Genomic DNA, 24,132 nt, shown 5'->3' on the forward strand with positions numbered 1-24,132 from the left:
ACTGTCTTGCTTTCTACCCAAGGAACAACCACGAATTTAAAGGAATGGTGAGGAAAATGGCAATACGTTACTTCCCTGCTGGCAAGCAGTCAGAGACGTTGCCATGGTAACCCATATATTCGTTGTCGGTCTGTCGGTCACTCAATACAGAGCATGGTATCGGCAGAAAATAGTAAATTTCTCCGACATGTGAAGAGTAAGATAAATTATGAACATAACAAAAGTTGTTTATAATGAAGATACCTTTCACATACGGTCCACAGAGTTTACAGAAAATCAATAGTATAAGAGAAAATGGAGGAAGACCGTTGTGGTTTTCCTATAAAACCCCCGTCTTTTCAAAGATTTTAAAATGATATGAATATCGAAACCTTCTCCGAGATGAGTATACTCTAAATGTGAAGTTTGGTTGAGATCTATCCAGCCGTTTCGACGTGATGGTGGAACAGACAAACAGACAAACAAACAGACAAGAAAAGTAAAAACCACCGATTCGGCCTTGAGTTGACCTAAAACGGATAAATATTTGAAAATTTGGCAAAACAAAAGGAATTACAGACAGCGGATCCCCTACAACTTTATTTAAAAGATACTCCTGAAATGATAATATAAGCTAAATGAACTTATTAAGGTCAGTGCCAAAATTCGAAATCTAATCATTGCTAATTCGTAACGGAACAATCGTTAGAGCATGACCTTAACTTCTCCTCCATGAAGCACACCAAGAAATATTTGGTGCATTTTAATAGTTATGTTCGTCCGAGTCAATGAACGCTACACATTCACTGCTAAATCAGTAGGTTTTCGACGAATTTTGCACATCATTTAGTTTGTCTTGCACTGCTGATCCTCAGATTTTCTTCCATCAGCATCAAAAATGTATTCATTTTCCTGTAACGTTCTTAATCTGGTATTCGAAATAATGCAGTGTTTCTTGAACACAAATAATTGATGGTGGTAGTGATGGTCGTAAACATTTGCAGAATGCTTTCGATGTTCTGTATAACCGATATCATTGTGGTGTTCGTAACATTGTGTGTAAATGTATCTATTTGGACCAAAAATTGAGGTAAAATGTGCTTCTATGACAACACTTTGTAGGCCTATTGTTGTTATTATTATTATTATTATTATTATTATTATTATTATTATTATTATTATTATTATTATTAGTAATAATACCAGTGAACCCGTGCGAAACTTTCATACATTCAAACTTTCCCTGTTCCCTAAAATAATTTAGTCCGTTCGGTTGCTGAAATGAAATACACAGCGAAGTTTTACACAAAATAACAAACAGAGTTTATTACTGCGAACGTATTTACAATTCGTAATAACTCGTTTTGTGCAATATGTGATGTCAGAAAACATCATCTTGAATTTTTTGTTTGTCATTTCTGATAATAGATGCAAACATATTGGTAGAATTATTGATTCTTGAAAAGGCCACATAGAGTTTGTCCATTAACATTTGGTAAACATAATCCACCTCTTTGAAACGTTTGTCTCTGAGACATTGATAGTCATTGCAAAGGCAACTTTCAGATGCAGTCTTCTGGTTATTTGGAAAGGCATGGTTGCGTCGTATAGGGTGAGTTTAATTCGTGGTATGACAACAGTTTTTCCAGAGTCAATTAACCGAGCAGTGACAGTGTGTTCATGGAGGTGTGTGAGGACCATTCTTGCCCCATTGATCAAGCTCTGTTTACGATTTGAATTTATGATTAACATCACAATAGTACTTTTCTTCAATAGTATTGCTAATGTTTTTACGTCCAACTAACGACTTTTCGACGGCTTTCAGAGAGGCCGAGGTGCCAGAATTTGGTCCCGCAGGAGTTCTTTTACGTGCCAATAAATCTACCCACATGAGGTTGACGTATTTGAGCACCTTCAAATATCAGCGTACTGAGGCAGGATCGAACCTGCCAAGTTAGGGTCAGAAGGCACTTCTTCAAAATTAATGTATGTGTTGGCAAGCCCGAATGGTTGAAATAGATGATGTGTTTTAACAACCGCCGTATCTATCCTCTTATACTGCCTGCTCTATGCCACTACTTTAACACAGGAAGGAGCGAAAACCGATATTTCTTCTTTCTACAAGTTGCTTTACGTCGCACCGACACAGATAGGTCTTGTGGAGACGATGGGACAGGAAAGGGCTAGGAATGGGAAGGGATCGGCCGTGGCCTTAATTAAGGTACAGTGCGAAAATGGGAAACCACGGAAAACCATCTTCAGGGCTCCCGACAATGGGGTTTGAACCCACTATCTCCCGAATACTGGATACTGGCCACACTTCAGCGAATGGAAATATTTCTTAAAGACACCGTAAGAGCGCAGTCGGAGACGCACAATCTTCGCGGTCAATGTGGGTGTAGCATTGTGTTATTGATGCAAGCATATGTGTGAATATAGTTATTTCGTTCAGTGAGTAAACTTGCCTGTTTACTTCCGTTTGTATTTATGCAAATGATATTTTGTATAGAATTGTGAAATGAATAGAGCATGTTATGCTTATAGGCTATAAAATTTAAGTTATTTTAAAGTGTAGGCTTACTTGTTTTCTTCCGTTTGTGCAAATTTGTTTCATCTGTTGTGTACCATTTTGAAAATCTCGGCAAGGTGCTTCGCAGCCAGAAGAGATACGATTCCATGACGTACCGTCTAGAAGGGAATTAAGAGAAAAGTTGCTGTTGGCTATGTATGGTAAGGTCCTAATAAAGGAAGTAGTTTGATATCCTCGGATTAATCTCGCATCTGTAGCCTTTACACCTTATTTCAGATGGTGATTAAAGCCATGGAGGCTAGTGGATTTCTTGTGATAAGAATTGTGACGGACAATAATAAAACAAACGTTTTCATGCTTGAGAAATTTTGGACAACCTCAAATATCCAAATGATAATGTCCCAATTAATCTAGAAACAGAAAATCAAATCCTAACATGCAGGTACTTGGTTCGTGTTGTTGAAGAGAGGGAGTGTGACATTTGCGGCAACATCTCACTTCCTGGAGCTTCGACACTACTAAATGGAACTGGTTATGCATGTGGACAGAGGAGGACTTCGATACCTAAAACCTTGTTTTGTTGCACTGATGAAGCATCTGTAGGAGTTTGGTGACGCTGCTGTGCCCTGCTATCGGAAGTCCTTCAAACGAGCGTAATACGAGGACTTGCTACGTCTTCCCTTTCAGAATGTGTTCTGTTACAGTGTTAGGTCAAAGAATATCGGCAAACTGTTAGTGATATTATCCTAACCAAGCTCGTAAAACCTCTATTAATTGATATTGCGTTGGAAAGAACACAAAATGTTAGCCTCCCGCTGTATCGCTCCAAGTCTTCGGCCAGGAAAATCTTTAAATTGTGACATGAAGAAGTCAACTACAACTTCATGCAGGTAATATTACAGATATTTAATATTACTGATGTAATTTACGAGCTTCAGTGAACATATGATTATACTGGTCTGCCTCTGTGGTGTAGTGGTTAGCGTGATTAGCTGCCACCCCCGGAGTCCCGGGTTCGATTCCCGGCTCTGCCACGAAATTTGAAAAGTGGTACGAGGGCTGGAACGGGGTCCACTCAGCCTCGGGAGGTCAACTGAGTAGAGGTGGGTTCGATTCCCACCTCAGCCATCCTGGAAGTGGTTTTCCGTGGTTTCCCACTTCTCCTCCAGGCGAATGCCGGGATGGTACCTAACTTAAGGCCACGGCCGCTTCCTTCCCTCTTTCTTGCCTACCCCTTCCAATCTTCCCATCCCTCCACAAGGCCCCTGTTCAGCATAGCAGGTGAGGCCGCCTGGGCGAGGTACTGGTCATACTCCCCAGTTGTATCCCCCGACCAAGAGTCTGAAGCTCCAGGACACTGCCCTTGAGGCGGTAGAGGTGGGATCCCTCGCTAAGTCCGAGGGAAAAACCGAACCTGGAGGGTAAACAGATGATGATGATGATGATGATTATACTGCATAGTGTTTTGTAGGCTGTCGTCATAATAACGCGTTAAGAACTTTATGCGTCTATGCCTGCCACCTAGCGGAGAATTTTTGTCGCAGCCTATTCGCAAAACGCCTTGCATAGAGCAGGCAATATAGGACTGAGAAGACGTTGGTTTTGACGTAAACTCTACTATATATGAATGTTATAAGTTACGGCCAGGGATACAAAGTACTGACATATTAAATATTAACACAATTTATAGAACATCGTAACTCTTATTATTTTATCTGACTTGTGTGTAATAATCACCCTATAAATGTTCGGCTCCATGGCTAAATGGTTACCGTGGTGGCCTTTGGTCACAGGGTTCCTTGGTTCGATTCCCGGCAGGGTCGGGAATTTTAACCTTAATTGGTTAATTTCACTGGCACGGGGGCTGAGTGTATGTGTCGTCCTCATCATCATTTCACCGAGCTCGATAGCTGCAGTCGCTTAATTGCGGCCAGTATCCAGTATTCGGGAGAAAGTGGGTTCGAACCCCACTGTCGGCAGCCCTGAAGATGGTTTTCCGTGGTTTCCCATTTTTACACCAGGCAAATGCTGGGGATGTACCTTAATTAAGGCCACGGGCGCTTACTTCCCAGTCCTAGCCCATTCCTGTCCCATTTTCGCCATAAGACCTATCTGTGTCAGTGCGACGTAAAGCCAATAGCAAAAAAATAAAAATAAAATTAAAAAACCATCATTTCATCCTCATAACGACGCGCAGGTTGCCTACGGGTGTCAAATCAAAAGACCTGCATCTGGTGAGCCGTACTTGTCCTCGGACACTCCCGGCACTAAACGCCATACGCCATTATTATTACCCTATAAATACAATGTACAATGAATATGTAGCCTACATGCTTTGCACTAATGACCTATTGGTAACGTCCGGCTCCATGGCTGAATGGTTAGCGTGCTGGCCTTTGGTCACAGGGGTCCCGAGTTCGATTCCCGGCAGGGTCGGGAATTTTAACCATAATTGGTTAAATTCGCTGGCACAGGGGCTGGGTGTATGTGTCGCCTTCATCATCATTTCATCCTCATCACGACGCGCAGGTCGCCTAAGGGAGTCAAATGAAAAGATCTGCACCTGATGAGTCAAACATGTCCTCGAACACTCCGGGCACTAAAAGCCATAGGCCCTACGTCATTTCATTTCATTTCATTTATCTATTGGTAGGGACCCTGCGTTTTTCGTATTTCTTTTGGTGGAAATCGGGGTTATATTTTTAAGTATTTCGCGTTTTTGTTAAAATTTCTTGTTATTTTTAATAATTTCATTATCATATTTTGGGATTTTAAAGGTACTTGTTCAAGTAAATAAATTACTGAGTGTTATTTAAAAACCCGCACATTTTTATCATTCAATTATCACTGAGGAAGACATAGTATGAACGAAAAATACATAATATTCTTTTTTGTAACCCTCAAAGGAAACTTTGCGAATGCAACGCAAGTTGTTGAAAACTTCTGTGTAGTAAGGAAAGAAAATGCAGCAGTCAACATTAGCACACTGATACCACAATGACTGACTGTTAAGTCTCACTGAAATGAGCGTAATACGATAAAAGAAAAATAGATTATTTTGTGTGTTATAACTGGCAAAAGGAGAACATTACCATAATGTTTGCATTTTCTTATTTCATGTTGCAACGCAAGTCGCTCAAAACTCCTGAGTAGCAAGAACAGAAACGTTCGCAGTCAACATTGGCACATGGATACGACACTGACTGGAGAGCTTTGCCACTAAACTCATGATGACTGTCAAGCAAACTAATCAGAACTTTCATAATATTTATTTCTCCATCTCGCAACATAATTTGAATTGTTTGCTCTTGAAGTTCACTGTACCTTTTTGTGATCACTGAACCATTCTCATTTTTAAAGAATGGAATAGAGTTCATTTTTTTCACTAGTGATGGATCGATATTACTGTTAATTATCAGTACTGGACTAAACACTTAACTTGCTGAATACAACTTATTAGCAGTATCTTCAAACATCAGTAACTGCAATTTTGAAAATGCTAATGCTGCAGTGTTTTTCACAGATGATATAACATTTTCTTGAACATTTGCGCTTCTGATGCAACTTAGCTTCTCTTCTTTTTCACTATAAAAATTTAAAAATATTTTCCTGATTTTTCTGTAAAGTGTAGGACTTGTTAGACATGAAGATCTGTGTAGTTCAGTGATGTATTCCACTAAATCATTGGCATGTTTCTTGACGAATATTGCTTCTGTTGAAATTATACTTACTTCACCATTCGTCAGTGATTTTATGAAGTTGATACTAGCATTACTGATAGAGTCCAGGTCTAATAACTGCACGCACTCAATTATAACACAAAGATGCTTCTCAAGATAGAAATCGGCCTCGAACCACGTATTACACCTTGTCAGCACTGGTACTGGAAACACTTATGGATTCTCAGAGAATACTTTTTTTTTTTTTTTTTTGAGAAATCGAACGTACAGGTGTTTCCTCTTTCTCATTTTGAGAAACACAGCTTTAACCTCAGCCACCACTGCAAGAAGTTTCGTCATTTCTTTTGTGAATATGCATCCCACCAAATTTATCTGGTGTGCCCAACATTGAATGTAAATTGCATCTTCTGCGAGGAATTCACTCGGGAAACTGAAGCACTTTGACATGTATCTTGCACTCTCTCTTACTAGTCCCAACATATTTTCGTCGTTAATAGAGTACTTTTGTATTGAATTAAGTATTGCCCAGCTGCATGATTTTGCATCAGCTCCTTCTAGAATATGTACATCAGCAACATACAACTCCTGCTCCATTTTTGGTTCAAGAGGGTGGATTAACACGACAAATACACAGCGACCCAACCGATCTGTCGTTTCGTCACATGGTAACATAACCTTCTGGTCAGAGACTGCTTTTTTCACTTGTTGATCTCTTTCATTTCTCAGAAGTGGAACATACTTCTCTCCTAACAATCTAACTTGCGGCACATTTCCAGCACCTGTTGAGAAACGTTAAGAATTAATGTTATAAATTTCCGTTTCTGAAGCGACAATTAATAATAATTAATAATAATATAATTTCGGTAGTAAATTATTCAACATACCTTCAATGAATTCATTCATCCATTATTTAATAGCAGGGTGATCCAATTTCTCTAGTGGTATATTCGCTTTAGAAAAAGACTCCGTAATCTTCTTGGCAAAATTATCCCTTGCAATAACTCTTTTGTTTGCAGCAAAATTACACTGTACAATACCCTCTTGCCTCTTATGACAAGAGGATGTAGGCTACTGGCTGTAGATGATCTCTTCGCTCGTTGGTGCTTCACAGTTCGCACATGCTTGGTACACGTAGGCTATCTTTTCTATCCCAAGATATCATACAGTAACTGTATTGACACATTATGATTTTTGAATCGGATGCATATAATCCGCCATTTTTTAATTCAAGGGCTATTTCCTTTGTACTAACGCTCGCCTTGGGTATAATACTAGCCGTAACAAGACACAGAGAGAAAACAATAAGACTGTTACTGACCAGATTCGTAAGTAGAATGACGCACGCGCATGCGTCGAGTTGATGGAGTGGGAGAACAAGTTGACCTTGTACGAATGTGATGGACACGATGGTCTATTCTGGCGGAGGAAGAACCTTTATAAGAAGACAAACACTGTGAATTCGCATTTTTATGTATATAAAATTGATGAAGTTGACATATTCGCGTTATTGTCCCATTTCGTTTTATTTCGCGAAATAAATCTGTCTAATTTTCGAATTGTTAACAACGTTATGAATAAAAGACTGATTCTCAATAAGTCGGTGTTATCGCAAACGCGAAAAATGCAGGTTCCTACCTATTGGTAATGTTTCTTGCCGCTATCTTCTAAGTCTGTAAATGTGAATACACTTACATTCACTGCTACGTCAGAAGTCATTTAAATATCCTATCTATTGATATGTTATTCTTGGCAAAGCGATCTTACGCTAATATAAATGGATGCTATGCTATACGTCCAAGGATGCAAAATAATGATGCATTGAATATTTACACAATTTATAGAAAAACCGTAATATTATTTTATTCGACTTGCCTGTAAAAATCACTTTATGAATAGGCCTACTACGTACAAAGAATATTATTCATGCTTTACACTAAGGACTTATTGGTGATGTTTCTTGACACCATCCTGGAAGTCAATGTCAGTACACTTATATTAACTCTTATGTACGCCTACACACTCATTTGTTGGTCGATGTCGCTTCAACCAGACGAACCGGGCAAATTGGCACGTGGCTGTGAACTTGCATCTGGGAAATAGTGGGTTCGAATCCCATTGTCGGCAGCCCTGAAGATAATTTTCCATGGTTTCCCATTTTCACACCAGGCAAATGCTGGGGCTGTACCTTAATTAAGGCCACGGCCGCTTCCTTCCAACTCCTAGGCCTTTCCTATCCGATCGTTGCCATAAGACCTATCTGTGTCGGTGCAACGTAAAACAACTAGCTCAACCAAACGGGAAAGAAAGACAAAGCATAGAGGTCTCTAGCAAGATAGATAATTTTCTTTATTCACCCACTAGCATTTGTACCCGTTCCTCGCAAGGGAATTTGCAGAGGATTACATGTTTCCTTCAGGAACGTAGGCGAAGAAACATGGCTCTACTCACACGTTTAATGCTACATGTTAAAATGACATTTCCCTACGTCATCCTGGGGCAGTAACGAAAATATGATGAAGCTGAATAAATTCGAGAGAGAATGAGGACCTTTTCCGAATTTATTGTACGGTACAGTTCCTGGTCCGAGGTTGTGCGAAATTCTCCGTGGTTCTCAGGTTGCATGTTGTATCTCTGACCACTTGCGTGGCGTTCTGATGTTGATGATACTTCTTTTAATGTCTTCCCTACCGAAAAGCGTAAATTGGCTCTTTAGTTTTTCCCGTTCCGCACCTTGAAATGACGTGCCCCATGGGCCATGGACTAAAAATCCAATTTTTCGTAGTCATCTGCGTTATTATCCGTCGTACGAGAAATGGCATAAAGGAACGGAAATGACGTATTCTTAAACGTTTGTTATATACAGTATTTTGATAGATCTAATGTCAACGAAAATATTTGAAAATAATCTTCCTATAAATACCAACTCCATGTGATTACCATGACATCATATGCACCTGATAACACAATCCTGAGTGAATAGATTCCAAATAAATAGTTCGGTTGAAAGAAGTCCACCTGTTTTCCACTTTTAGGAATATACAAACAGACAGACACCAAAGGAAAGGTTTCCTCGGTGTTCAGATACATTGGAGGGGGTTAATTTTCAAGCCGAGTGAAATATTATACATCCTCTGATTTTCTCCTGTTATGGATCCTTCAAATAACTGTAGGTGTGCAAGGGTGTCCGTCACTGGCTGCAGAGCATGAAGCCCGTGGAAAATAGTATTTTTCTCCGTAATTTGAAGAGTAAGCGAAATAATGTGCATAACAAAAATTACTTAAAACGAAGGGGCGTTTCACAGATAGTCTACAGATTTTACATGTAATAAATAACGTAAGAGGAAATAGAAAATACATCTTTTCTTGTCTTCCTATAAAACCCGAGTCTATTCGCTGATATTTACATGATATGCGTACCAAAACGTGCTCCTGGACAATTAGACTTTAAATATGAATTATAATCATTATTCAAATATCAAAGCCATCTTATTAACAGTGCTGACAAAACACTAAGTTTTATTTCAGAACCGGTTTTCGGACTCTAAAGTCCATCATCATGGTTGAAATTATTTTAAAAACATTTGATTGTACATGAGTGTGTTGTCACATCGAGTTTTAAAACGGTTAAAATGGAGTTTTAAAACTCGTGCAAAATCAAATGTTTTAAGAATAATGTCAACACTGATGATGGACCTTAGAGTCCGAAATCTGGTTCTGAAATAAAATTTAGTGTGCTGAAACGATTGCATATGACTAATTATATCTAAATATGAAGTCGAGATATAACCAATAGTGGAAACAAATGAAAAATCTTTTATTCCTACAAAGCACCAGTCTATTCTGCAATATTAAATGATACGCCCCTATGCATATTGAAACCTGCTCCTGAATGAGTAGACTCTAAATGTGAAGTTTGGTCGACATATAATCAATAGTGTAAGAGAAAACTGAAAAAACTCTTCGAGTCTTCCTATAAACTCCTAGTCAGTTCAGTGATGTATAAATAATATGCATGTCGAAACCTGTTCCTGGATGAGTAGACTCGAAATATGAAGTTTGGTTGAATTCTATTCAGCCGTTAACCCGTGATGGTGGAACAAACGGACAAGCAAACAGACACGAAAGCTAAAAACTACTGATATGATCTCGGGTTGACCTAAAACGGATAATTATATCAAACTTTGGCGAAATAAATAACATTACAGACAGCGGACCCCCTATAATTTTTTTTTATAAGATATGGCAGTGCTGAAGGTCGCATCAATATTTTTGAATTTTTTTAACAAGTTAAATTTTAAACAAACAATGTATAATCTGAGTATACTATGTCAGAAGTCGGTAGAAAGTCCTATCCACCTATACCCTATTAATCACTGTAGTCTTTGTAATGGTTGAGAAAAGAGATGTTGACAACAGAAATAATATATAATAATGATGATTATACTTATCATTAAACATTCTCCAGCTTATCCCATATATTTCTGAGGTCGGTGGAGAGTTTAGATTTTGGCCGGAAGTTTGTTTGTCATTTTTAATATTGATTCAAAAATATTGTTAATTTTTTTCTTGACGCGACGTGAAGATACCTTTGTGCAAAAATCAGTCAACACCAAAATAGCGCTTTTATTCAAAATTAGGTGCATATCCTACCCTTCTAGTTGTTTTCAAGGGTTTAGGTAAGACCCAAATTGTAGCACCTGCAGTGCATGAGCAAATAATTTGTTGAATTATCATTTGTAGTTATCGTTTGAAACAATGCTGAACATAGAAATGACGATACTGGTACCTTTCATTCTGCTTGTGTGGATATATTTTTCACCAATGATACATGGTTTTGTTTAACTGTTTTGAGCACTTTTTGAGTATATGCCATTCACTTTTACCAAAACACGTCATAATTATGATGAGTTCCCTCTATAATTGAAACCAAGTCATAGACGAATAATAAACGTTTAACAACTAGCATAAAACAGTATCACAGCCAGTCAGATATAACAGACTGCCGTTCATGCTACTACAGTATAATTAATATAGTTTCGACAGAGACAACTCAACTGTCGTAATGACAACGGAGAGCTTCCTAGCCACCCTGTCCTCTCACTTATAAAGCCTTCACTTTCTCTTAACTTCAGTCGTCATTTGTCATCCCAAGCTCTTCCAAAATTATTTCGTTAGAGCATTGACACCCAGCTATATTCATCATGTTAGCGCCTTGCCACATGAAGGTAACGGTGACTCCTGCAAACTTCCGAAATCGTTGGACTTTCCGGGAATTATCTGTGGTAATATAACGAGAACTGGTCATCCTCCCGAGTTGTATCTTCCGACCCAAAGTCTAAAGTTCCAGGACACTGCCCTTGAGGCGGTAGAGGTGGGGGATCCCTCGCTGAGTCCGAGGGAAAAACCAACCCTGGAGGGTCAACAGATTAAGAATAAGAAGAATATAACGAGAGCTCTAGGATGATCTGGAGCTTGAGTTGTATTCAGTTTGATTATTTAGCGAATAATTAGGGAATTAAATAATTCGGCTAATGATAATTAAAGTCCATAAATATAACATTGAAATACATAGGTATCCATAACCTGTACAGAGAAGGAAACTTTCAACACGGAATTATGCTGTTTTATTTTTATATTTTAACTCTTTTTGTCACAGTCTACGAGTATGGCAGCTATCGGCTTCATGAGAGTAATACAGTTACGAAAATGTAATATCGAACACAACTGAAGCACGATATTCCAGTAAAGAAGCTATAAAGGTGTTTGGATGTGCAATTCTGAAAAGAAAACAAATACACGTAGGTGATAATAATCAATAATTTTGTCACGAAATACAGCTGTTGATTAGTTGAAGTTCCTTTTATTCTTACACCGATTTGGTTACTGTACCCATGAGCTAAGTATGGCATGGTATATGGTTTCTGTTCGTAGCACCCACACGGCAATCACGAACCTCTCAACCGTGCTAAGCGTACGAACAAGAGAAAATCCCACAATGTGAAGGCATTGGCGATATTATCGACAGTTTTCAAAATTATCCTATGTTTTGCCGGTATCATACAACCTAATATCGTACCAGTATCAAAATAATCATATGCCCCATTAATTATCATACAGGTTGGAATCCCTGCTTACACAGCTGGTTCCATTTTAATTACTATTCTGCAATCTTGCAATGGAATGAATGAAAAGTTGTTAGGCCTATGCTAGTAGCGCAATTCATTCCTCGTACTAAATATATTACATATATTTACATCTGTTAAATTCATTTTTCTACTTTCTCGGAAAAGTTCTTGTCCATGTTGAAAGCTTATAGGTGTATTCCACACCCGGCGCGTCAGAACCTTGTTTCAATAGTGTGTGCAGACTTTGTGGAGTACTTAAATATCAGAACCGCTACAGAGTTCTAAAGCTGTACCTCGTACCTATATGATAGATCTGTTATGTATTATTTTTGAATTTGAAATATTTCATAAATGAATCAAGTGCGAAAACCAAACTGTCAAACAACATTTGCAACTTACTGGCTAATTTCCAATTTCTCAGCAGTTCGTACGTCACCTCACAGCAATGCCAAGCATAACGATATTGATACAGCCATGACAGACATGGTTCAAATATTCTACCCTTCAGTGCCAGAAACACATTAAGTGGACACTTGGATTTGGCTAACTTACAATATTTTATACGTGTTGTGCCTGGGTTTTGAATTCTATCACAGACTCACTTTTCTCTTACCGTAAATACAATCTACTCTTGACGGCAATGCCCCCCACCCCCCAGCGGATTATGGTGACCATAGTGCCCCAGATGAGTCTGAAATTGATTCATATAATTTCTACCGGTCTTCTCTTTTGCATTTTCCTGCCGTACTCTCTTAGCAAACCACTGTTCCTTTCCAAAAGTGATAGTATTAGGTTTCGAAAGCTTACAGAGTCATTTTCTGCCTTTCCATATCCAACACCCTCATATACCGTAGATTAGGGTTCTGCCACTCACAGTGGTTTATGACTTCCTAGACTTCGGTGGTGGGATCATGTGAGGTGAATGGAGGAAGACACTGTAGGTTACCTAGGAGAATAATGGACTCTGTTATGGGGTGTAAGAGAAGTAGAGGGAGAACAAGACGACAATGGTTAGACTCAGTTTCTAACGAAGCCAGAGATCTAGTTACAAATAGAGGATTGTGGCGGTGGTGGTTAATAAATTCACAGAGGATTGCAGACTGAAAGCTGAAAGGCATAACGGTCTATAATGACGATTTATGTATCTGTCTCTCGCTTTATTTTAATATAGTGTTGTTGTTATTGTAGATATTTTAGGTGAAAGAGAGAAAAATAATCATTAATTTTGGGTACCGACTAAGTCCGGCAGTGATTCTATTTATTTAACTCGCTTGATTACTGAGCGAATTTGTCACTAGGCCTTTACCAAGGAGGTCTTGATGCAAATCCTACGTCTCAGTGTTCTGATCCCATCTTAAACTGCAGGTTCTGTGGTTGATGGCTTAGAGTTAACAGTAAAGTGAAGAGCTAAGTTTGCTTTTTATTCAACTGGTTTATTCTTTCAGTTTTAGGGGATACACTCTGTCTTTTATTGGCCCGAACTCTACCTTCATGGCAGTTGTGAACAGCAGGTTTGTTTTTTTCTCCTGGCCTATCCTCTGTTATTTAGAGTTAGCACTACGTGTGGATTATGTCCAGTTTTAAAACGGGATGCCTCTCCTGACGCCAACCATAAGGGAGAGGTGCATTCGCCTTAAAGTGTTTATGTAATGGTTGGTAGTGAGGTATGTTGATTGTAAATGAAGAGCCTAATATTAAGACAAACACGAACACCCAGTCCCCGAGCCAGAGGAAGAATTAATGCGATGCGACTGCGTGGTATGGACTCTGCAAATGTAAGCTTGCATTCGTAAGATGATGGGATTGAAACCCACCGCCGTCAGCCTAGAAAATTATTTTCCGTAGTTTCTCATTTTCATACCAGCCTTAGAATCCTTAAATAATACCAAAAACAAAATATTTCTTAATCCTAGCTCTTTCCTATCCCGCTATCGCCGACCGAGCGAGTTGGTCGTGTAGTTAGGGTCGTGCAGCTGGAAACAGTGGGTTCGAACCCCACTGTCGGTAGTCCTGAAGATGGTTTTCCGTAGTTTCCCATTATCACACCAGGCAAATGTTGGGCTGTACTTTAATTAAGGCCACGGCCGCTTCCTTCCCATTCCTAGCCCTTTCCTATCCCATCGCTGCCATAAGACCTATCTGTGTCGGTGCGACGAAAAGCAACTAAAAAAATAAAATATATTGCCAAAAACCTGTATTATTGTGATGTTAAACTGGTAGAAAAAGAAAAAAATCCCGAGGCCTGGTAGAGAATGGGATGCGGGATCCTCTGAAGTGTAGGACGTTGAAAATTCAACCAAGGAGCCGGAAAACGGATAACACGTCGTTTTATCTCTTAAAACACTGCATGTTGACTTGACATGGCATATTAGTAAAATTTTTCTCTTGATCTATACTTCTATAGTATCAATTGTGATTGACATTCCCCATGGCAATAACAACAATAATAATAATATCCGCCTCTGTGGTGTAGTGGTTAACATGATTAGCTGCCACCCCCAGAGGCCCGGGTTCGATTCCCGGCTCTGCCGCAAAATTCGAAAATTGGTGCGAGGGCTGGAACGAGGTCCACTCAGCCTCGAGAGGTCAACTGAGTAGAGGCGGGTTCGATTCCCATATCAGCCATCCTGGAAGTCGTTTTCCGTGGTTTCCCACTTCCCTCCAGGCAAATGCCGGGATGGTACCTACCTACAGTAACTTAAGGCCACGGCCGCTTCCTTCCCTCTTCCTTTTCTATCCCTTCCTATCTCCCCATCCCCCGCAGGGCCCCTGTTCAGCATAGCAGGTGAAGCCGCCTGAGCGATGTACTGATCCTCGTCCTCAGTGGTATTCCTAACCCAAAGCCTCACACTGCCTTGAGGTGGTAGAGGTGGGATCCCTCACTGAGTCCGAGGAAAAACCAGCCCTGGAGGGTAAACGGATTAAGAAAGAATAGGGCCTAATAATAATAATAATAATAATAATAATAATAATAATAATAATAATAATAATAATATAATAATAATAATAATAATAATAATAATAATAATAATAATAATAATAGTGACGTATGGCCCCCGGAGAGGCTTGGTGCAGGTCTTTCGATTTGTCACCGTTTAGGCGACTTGCGCGCCTGTGAGGATGGGTCTCTATGTAAGATGAAATCTAATGCTGAAGACGTCACAAACACACCAGTCCCCAAGCCATAGGAATTAACTAATAAAAATTAAGATCCCTGGTCCGACCGCGAATCAAACCCGAGACCTCTTGGACCAAAGGCCAGCATGCTAACCATTTAGCCTGGAGCTGGATATTCTCCATCTTGAAGGCATTCAATTCGTCCAAATATGTTTCCAGCGTAACCGAGGTAAGGGGAACAAAAAAAGGTTTGATGGGTTTACAAACGATAATATTTTGAACATAAGAATGAGCCATGGAAGGAGCCTAATGGACCTTACATGGAGAGTTCTTCGACTTACTGGGTAAAACCCTTTCAATAAGCTGTGGTTGGTAGGAATAACGTTTCTCATTACATGTAAAACTACCTATGTTTCGGTATTTCAGTTGATTTGTCTGAAAGGGCCTGTGCTGGTTGCAGAGCGGAGGAGGACGATGGTTCACGCTCGGACGGCTCGGAAGAACAGCATGTTCCTCACGTCCTGGCGGGACACCAGAGGAGGTGTCTACTGTGGGCCTGTAAGGCGTGCAAGAGGAAGACCGTCACGGTGGATCGCCGCAAGGCCGCCACGCTACGGGAGCGACGCCGGCTGCGTAAGGTGAGTCACGGAACTGTCATTTGTTTAGAAAGACATCTGCACCCCATCTAGCGAGTGAATGTTCGCCTAATAACAGTCCCCAGAACGTATGAATTAGTCCAGAGTTATTAAAATGGTTATAGCTATCGTTGCTAGGACTGGGATTTGTTAGAAAATCCTATTTAGTTGTTGGCTCGAGTTCGTGTGTTTACACAAGATGAATCATGGTACTACTATTACTTATGCTATTGACCGAGCGAGTTGACCGCGCGGTTAGGGTCGCGTAGCTGTGAGCTTGCGTTCGGGATATCGTGGGCTCGAGTAGTACTGTCGATAGACCTGAAGATGGCTGTTTATGGTTTCCCATTTTCCCACCATGAAAATGCTAGGGCTGTATCTTAATTAAGGCCCTTTCCTACCCTTGCGTCGCCGAAAACCTTCAATGTGTTAGTGCGACGCTAAACCTCCAGAAAACGGAAGAAAAACTACTACAACTACTAATTCTTTTATTTTCGTTTCGATTTGAAATTGAATCGCCATATTTTCATGGGTCCTCTGAGATCTCATCTTTTCCTTGACCTGTTGCTTCTTACTTGTTTGGGTAGCCTGCATGTATTCGTTCAACCGAATGCTCCTCATATTTTCTTCTGTATTAATTCTATTTTAAATACTTGACTGAAGAGTTGTCTTCTTTTAATCAGCTTGTGGTCGAGGTTTAAATATTTCTTCCTTCCTTTCTTTCTTTCTTTCCTTTTTTTCTTTCGTTCTTACTACAGCAGGAAAATTTATATCTAATAATTACTTTCAAGGAAAGGATATTTGTGATGAAGGAAGAAATAATTAATCAACTAGGAGTAGATGGAAAAGGATGAGTGCAACTCAGGCACCCCGAGTTCATACCCCCAAGTATAGAATATTGGTCCACTCAACATAGACTATGGATATGAGGCCAATGAGACACATTACGTTTCGTACAACCGTCCGGGGCGTGATAGCCGAATGTCATCATCACTGGCTTGTCAACAAGGTGCCTGCTATTCGAATCCCGGCCAAGGCGTATGGGTGTTCGGATTCACTGTAAAACTGGAGGTCCCATGGTTTTTATCACGATATAAACAATCACGTAAAACTACAAGCTTGCTATTTTTAAAAATAATTATACCTTAATGAAATAATATGGACACCAGGTGAGTTGGCCGGGCGGTTAGGGCGCGCAGCTGTGAGCTTGCATCCGGAGTTAGTGGGTTCGAATCCCACTATTGGCAGCCCTGAAGATGGTTTTCCGTGGTTTCCCATTTTCACACCAGGCAAATTCTGGGGCTGTACCTTAATTAAGGCCACGGCCGCTTCCTTCCCACTCCTAGCCCTTTCCACTCCCATCGTCGCCATAAGACCTGTCTGTGTTGGTGCGACGTAGAGCCACTAGAAAATAACTAACTAACTAACTAACTAAATAAATAAATAAATAAATAAATAAATAAATAAATAAATAAATAAATAAATAAATAAATAAATAAATAAATAAATAAATAAATAAACAAATAAATAAATGATATGGACAAGTCAAAGAGTAGATTCGAATTTAATATGGATAAGAGATGGAGGAGAGATATCCAAGAAGTGCACTATTGGAATGTTTTCTTCAAGCCTCGAATTTTTGAACGCGTACACCGAAGGGTACAAATTCATTGTAAACGTGAATACGGCGGGATCTTCGTGAGTGGTAGGGGTTTTACTTTTTTCAGTATGTATTTGCAGATATGTAGTAAATATCCCATTCTACGATCACTGACCGAGAAGAATACATATCGGTTAATGATTATGAAATTTGTGGTTAGCTCAAGAAATACATAGCTGGCTGAATAATATAACTGACTTGATTCAAGGCGCAGACGGTTGGTATTTAAAAGGTCTTGCATATTAGAGACCCTTATCTGTAGATTTACTGACGCTTTTCAGGGCGAAATTTCGGCATTCTGGTCCTCGATAAGATAGTTGCATTTGTTTGGAGTGTAAACGGGAAATCACAGAGATCACTAAAAGCTCTTCTTACTCTTCTTCTTTAGCCTTCTTTTACCACTCAGATGGAGTACGATATCCCGTTCACCCTCTTTCAGAAGGATCTATTTTGGACTCTATTTACATCAATATTAGTGTTGCCTAGATCTTTGTAACACGGGCTCTCCATCATATTTTGGGTTATCCTAGGTTTAGTTGGCCATCTGTCACAAACCATCTACTACTACTCTGGTCATTGAAGGTGACCAAATCACGTTCTCTCAATTTCTCCGAGATCGATGTTATTCTCAGAGATTTTCCGATGGCGTTATTTCGAATGTTATCGAGCCTGGTCACTGCACGGGCTCATCTTAGCGGCTTCATCTCAGCTACATTAAGATTTTGTTCGTCCGTCTTCCCAGCATTTCGAGCTATATAGAATGGCTGAATGTACAACCGTTTCATAAATTTTGCCATTCTGGTGGAGTGAAATCTTCTTATACAACTCTAGCCTACCTGTTCGCCCAGACATTGCTTATCCGACTGGTAATATCCCTATCGATGTTTGCATTATCTTGGATTATTCAAGATATTTTAAGCTACTTGTTGTCATGACCTGCTCATTTCTAATGTTTAATCCTTCATGATTGGATATTTTCATGGAAAAATTGTAGTGCAAGTATTCCGTCTTTTTTTTGCTAATCTTAAGCTCATTTATTTCTAACACAACCTGCGAGGTGTTAAGTTTACATTGTAATGCTCGTAATCTTTCATCCCCAAGACCATGTGAATCTACGTCAATAATAGAATACATTTTTAGTTGAAATGATTGTAAATAAATAAATAAATAAATAAATAAATAAATAAATAAATAAATAAATAAATAAATAAATATTCTTATATGTTCAAGGTTTATACCATCTGAACGGTTGTGTTATTGTTTGCAGGTGAACGAAGCATTCGAAATGCTTAAGCGACGTACTTGTTCGAATCCTAACCAGCGGCTGCCCAAAGTAGAAATCCTCCGAAACGCTATCGACTACATTGAGTCTTTGGAGAGTCTTCTTCAGGGTCAACATCAAGCACACGGTCCGGGACTGGCGGGACAACACGGCTCGGCGGACTGCGCGGTGAGTACGCTTATTAGTGAGGATCATCCAGAGTAGTGTGGTCCAACCTGTGGGTTTCGTACTGATATTTTTCGTCCTCTGCTCACATATGTTTCTAATTTATTTATTTACATTGTTTACGCCCAGATTGGAGCACCAAAATTAAACTTATACAATAAAATCCTCAAAAAATAAGTACATAAAAATTAAGTTCATTTTTTAACACTTCATGATTTCTTCTTTTCCAAAAACTTCTTCATTCTAGACGATCTTGCAGCCCGTTCTTCTGCTGATATAACATACTGCTTACGTTTTAATGTTTTAAGTGATAGTTTTGTATATTTGCTGTTTACAGTCTTCTTTTCTTCTCTATTTTCAATTTGCTCTGTAGAAATTTTCAACTCATCCAAATCCATTTGTATTTCTTTAAACCAAGTGGTTTTTGTTTTACTATTCCAAAAGAAATCAAAAAGCTGCTTCAGGAGTCTAAAATTTGGCAAACGGTATATATGGCCCAAAAAATGCAATCCTACAGCACCTACTGGGTGGATTGTGTAGCTCAGTAGTTGCTGTTGCCGGTCCTAAGTCCGAGAAAAGGAGGAGGGTTGGCTCAATGACGTAAAATAACAGCCAAAGAACAGAGGCCAACACACTTCACAGTCTCATTTTTCATCATATCATACTTCATTTATCACCTTTCCAGATCACATCTGGAAGTGCAAACCCTTACCACGGTCAGACCCTTGATCATTAATCAATCAACCTAATAATAATAATAATAATAATAATAATAATAATAATAATAATAATAATAATAATAATAATAATAATAATAATAATAATAATAATCTTTGCTACCTGTTGTATAATTATTTATGTTTCGATTTTATATCATCTAGCAGTGAAGTGGAACTCTACTGGACGATTCGTAAGGTAGGGTTAATTTATGGGGTAAACGCAAAGCTCGTCCTCTAATAATTTATAAAACGTTTTCTCAGTTTTTCCTGCCCTTCAAAAACAGGTTCAAAAACGAACCGGTGAGCTTAGGATAATACATTTGATTGTGAGGCGGTAAGAAGGAACTAAAATTAGAACAGAACTTACAGAACGAAGTAGAAAATTCATCAGTATCTTTCTAACGACGGAAGGATACTACATCTTTTTACCACAGATTGAAAGGGGTAGTATAGAGGGACTAGGTTAGGACAGTTGAACATTTAGTGGAGGACGTTGAGTGGAACTTCAACTCCACTTTGATATCAACGGTCAGAAAAAAAAAAAGTCCATAACCATCTTATTGTTTCTCGACATCCGACACACATGAATGAGCTAAGATCGTCGTATCATAAGAGCAGACTTCGTATGCTGCACTGGATTTACACTACTAATTAGGATTACATCAGGAATATCCACTCTTAAATAGTGATCAGTGATGAAAAATAGTCTTAAAATTAGTGATGGATTCGAACACAGACGTAGTGTGAACATAGACTTGATTAGAATACTCTAGCTTATATCCGTCGCGACACCATTGTGTAGGTTACCATTCTCCTCTTATGGTGATTGCGATACAAAATAATACTAACTTGCGGCAGGCATGTTTTGAACAGCGGCCGTGGCCTTGAGTTAGTGAAATGTGTTCATATCTGGTAACGTGAAAGCATGGTCTGGGAAAACTTGGTTTAAGAATGGTAGTTTGGTTTTTTTACGTATTTACATAGACAAATTTTATGCCAATATTTTAGTGCTCAATAAAATAATTTAATTATTTGAAATTTGATTTTCCTGCCAATATCATTGTATGTAGGTTGGGTATTCAGCCCGAAGGCTGGTCTGATCCTCCACAGTTCCACCAAAGGCTATCACAAACAGCCTAGGCATCACTGAAGAGGCATATTAGGGAAATGAGGAGTGAGGTAGTTTCCCATTGCTTTCCTCACCGAGCCAGAAGTTGCTATTGCATATTAGTCTGCCAAGCCCACTGAAATGCATGCACCAACCGACCCTATGGACGATATTTTCACACCAATCATAACAGGGACTGGCTGCATAAGGAATGGTATTACTAGCATCGCTCATACCTCGGTCACTTTCATATTGTCAAAGCCAAGGATGAGACTGAGACAGGTCAATGAAAGTAACAAATTGCTCTAGCCCATACCAGAAGACATAGCGCACTGTAAACACTACATCTCGCCAGCATATTATTGTTAAAATCCACTTAGCTTAGATTTTGAAATATACATTAATAGGGTTGGCCTATCCATACTTTTAAACAATGCTGATAAACAATCCCTTGAAATTAAGAGAATAAATATAATCCTTCATACTTCCAAAACAATTAAAACACTCAGTTAATATTTACGCCACTAAAATGCGTTGGATTCCCCTCTGCCCATCTCCCATCTCCTGTCGTCAAGTTTTCGCTCTGTTCAAGCAAGCAGGTATATGAGACTCGAACCCCAGAATCAGATGCTGAATCGTATGCCTATTTTAAAAGATAAATAAACCCGCTTTAACTCAACAAGCAGGTCAACTTTTAGTAGTAAAGCTATGTTAACTCATACTTGTTTGAGCCTGCGACCATTCCAATCAGTACTTGAGTGCGCACTGCTGCATTCTCTAACTTCAAGGCTGCCAAGCACAAGACACCTAAAGATAACTCATTGCAGTAGAAGTAGCAACAGCAGCAGTCACGAACTGCTGCTATTGTCGGTCATAGTACACTTAACATAGAGTTTGTATACTTTGATATTGTGTATTCTCATGGCCATGTAAACGTCATTAATAATATAGAATAATGCTTACTCAAGATCCTCCGTAGAGTTTTTTAGAATTTTTGTGCGTGTATTTACGACAGGTTGCAAGAGCCAAGTTCATCTAAACTCCGGCTGTCGTATTTCAATTTCCCTGGAGCTAAATATATAATACACGCGCGGAGGATCTGGTTATTTTTATTGCAAATATTAAAAACAAATATTTCTTACTTGACTGAGCAGCAAGTGCTTAAGAACTCTAAACTGTCCTTGTCATAAAACATCCACCGTATTCTGAAATCCATTTAGATGAGTCGGGAGGACATGTAGTAATTCTCTGAGTCCAACTGAGAGAGAGAGAGCGACTGTGCTCTGTTGAACATGCAGTTCAACTTATAGAAACGGTCTTAAACTAAGATTTACCGAGAAAGTCTTTAGTAGTTGGAGAGGTTGTAGTCGTCAGATCTGCGAACCTAGTGAATGTATTTGTTTGTTGATGGGAAATGTTATTGTAGTTTTTATATTAGTAGCCTACATAAAATTTAAGATTATTAATAAAAATATTTTTTAAACCGTGGCGCAACAGCCAATAGGGCTTTGTGATGTAAAGAAGACTACTACCCACAGATGGCTTGCAGATACTAGAGTGCAACGCAGTCACCGTTGTAAAATAACAATCACACCGACCTCAGCGGTTTAGTCAGTTTGTCGTTGTTCTCCTGTTCCCAGGATAGAGGGTTTGGTTCTCGCTGAGGTCGGTGGTATTTGCACGTATGTAAGTGCGACAACTCTGTGTCGCTGGTTTAGAGCACGTCCAAAAATTCCTAACGAATAAATTCTGACAAGCCAGCTTCTCAAAAAAATGTACAGCAATTGATGGAACATAAACTAAATAAAAATCTTTCTTCAGCTTATCCCAGGTATTTCTGGAGTTGCTGGAGTCACCTAGGCTCATTTTGGTTTTGACCGGGAGTTTAAGACCGGATGTTCTTCCTAACGTCACGTGATTCTTGAGATGAAAATCTCGACCCAGAATCAACCGGAATTCGAACCGCAGCCTTGCGGATGGGAAGCCAACAGCTAAGCCTCTTAGCTAATCACGCCCCCGATGGAGCATAAAATAAATAAATAAATAAATAAATAAATACATAAATAAATAAATAAATAAATAAATAAATAAATAAATAAATAAATCTTCTTCTTCTTTCCCTACCGCTTTTCCCACACCACGTTACACATGTGGATTTGGCCCTGCTTTACGGCCGGATGCCTTTCCTGACGCCAACCCTATATGGAGGGATGGAATCACTATTGCGTGTTTCTGTGGTGGTTGGTAGTGTAGTGTGTTGTGTTGTGTGAATATGAAGAGGAGAGTGTTGGGACGGACATAAACACCCAGTCCACGAGCCAGAAGAATTAATCAGAAGCGATTAAAATCCCCGCCCCTGCCGGGAATCGAACCCGGGATCCTCTGAACCGTAGTCCAGTACGCTGACCATTCAGCCAACGAGTCGGACGAATAAATGCATATATATAAATGGATGTTTGTATGTAAATGACAACATCTCCTCCTAAACTACTGGAGCAAAATCAACGAAACGTGATATACTTATTACTTACTATTTGGAAACGAGTACTGTGGGAGTGAACCATGCTTAGCACCCTCAGGGGTTATATATAAAATTAATCGAAAATAGTGTCGAATACATAAGTATTCACGTTTGCAGAGATGAACAGTGACACGCGCCGGATTTTTATAAGTCCATATTTAGCCCCCTTCGGTTTGAAGGGAGGGGGAGTGATATATAAAAATAATCGAAAACAGTGCCGAATACATCGATTTCGGGGTCGCTGAGATGAATAGTAATACTCCAGACTTTTAAAGTCCAAATTAAGCCCCCTTTGGGGTAGGGAGTGAGGGGTGAGTGATATATAAATATAGTCGAAAATAGAGTCGAATCCATACTTTTCGAGGTTGCTGACATGAATAGTGACACTCCGGATATTTTTAAAGTACAATTTTGGCCCCCTTTGGGGCGGCGGGGCGTACAATTATTACCTACTATCTGGAAAACAAAAATATTGTAGGGGCAAGATACTCCTAGAAACTCTAGGGAAGGATGGAAAATATAATCTATATTAATAAATGGAAGTCGATTTGGAACGATCTATATATGACGAGATGTTTAAATATGTAAATTAAGGTATAAACATGAAAATA

At 39.3% G+C, this 24,132-nt stretch overlaps 1 protein-coding gene across 1 annotated transcript in view; it reads left to right on the forward strand.

Moving 5' to 3' along the window:
• Nucleotides 1–24,132, forward strand: part of nau (nautilus) — a 307,290-nt gene that overhangs the window by 16,302 nt on the left and 266,856 nt on the right. The window contains exons 2-3 of the mRNA XM_067142925.2: nucleotides 15,892–16,069; nucleotides 18,994–19,176. Coding sequence (XP_066999026.1) covers nucleotides 15,892–16,069; nucleotides 18,994–19,176 — 361 coding nt within the window. The remainder of the gene's footprint in view (nucleotides 1–15,891; nucleotides 16,070–18,993; nucleotides 19,177–24,132) is intronic.

Source organism: Anabrus simplex, chromosome 1 (genome assembly GCF_040414725.1).
Source record: "Anabrus simplex isolate iqAnaSimp1 chromosome 1, ASM4041472v1, whole genome shotgun sequence".
Taxonomy (NCBI): domain Eukaryota; kingdom Metazoa; phylum Arthropoda; class Insecta; order Orthoptera; family Tettigoniidae; genus Anabrus; species Anabrus simplex.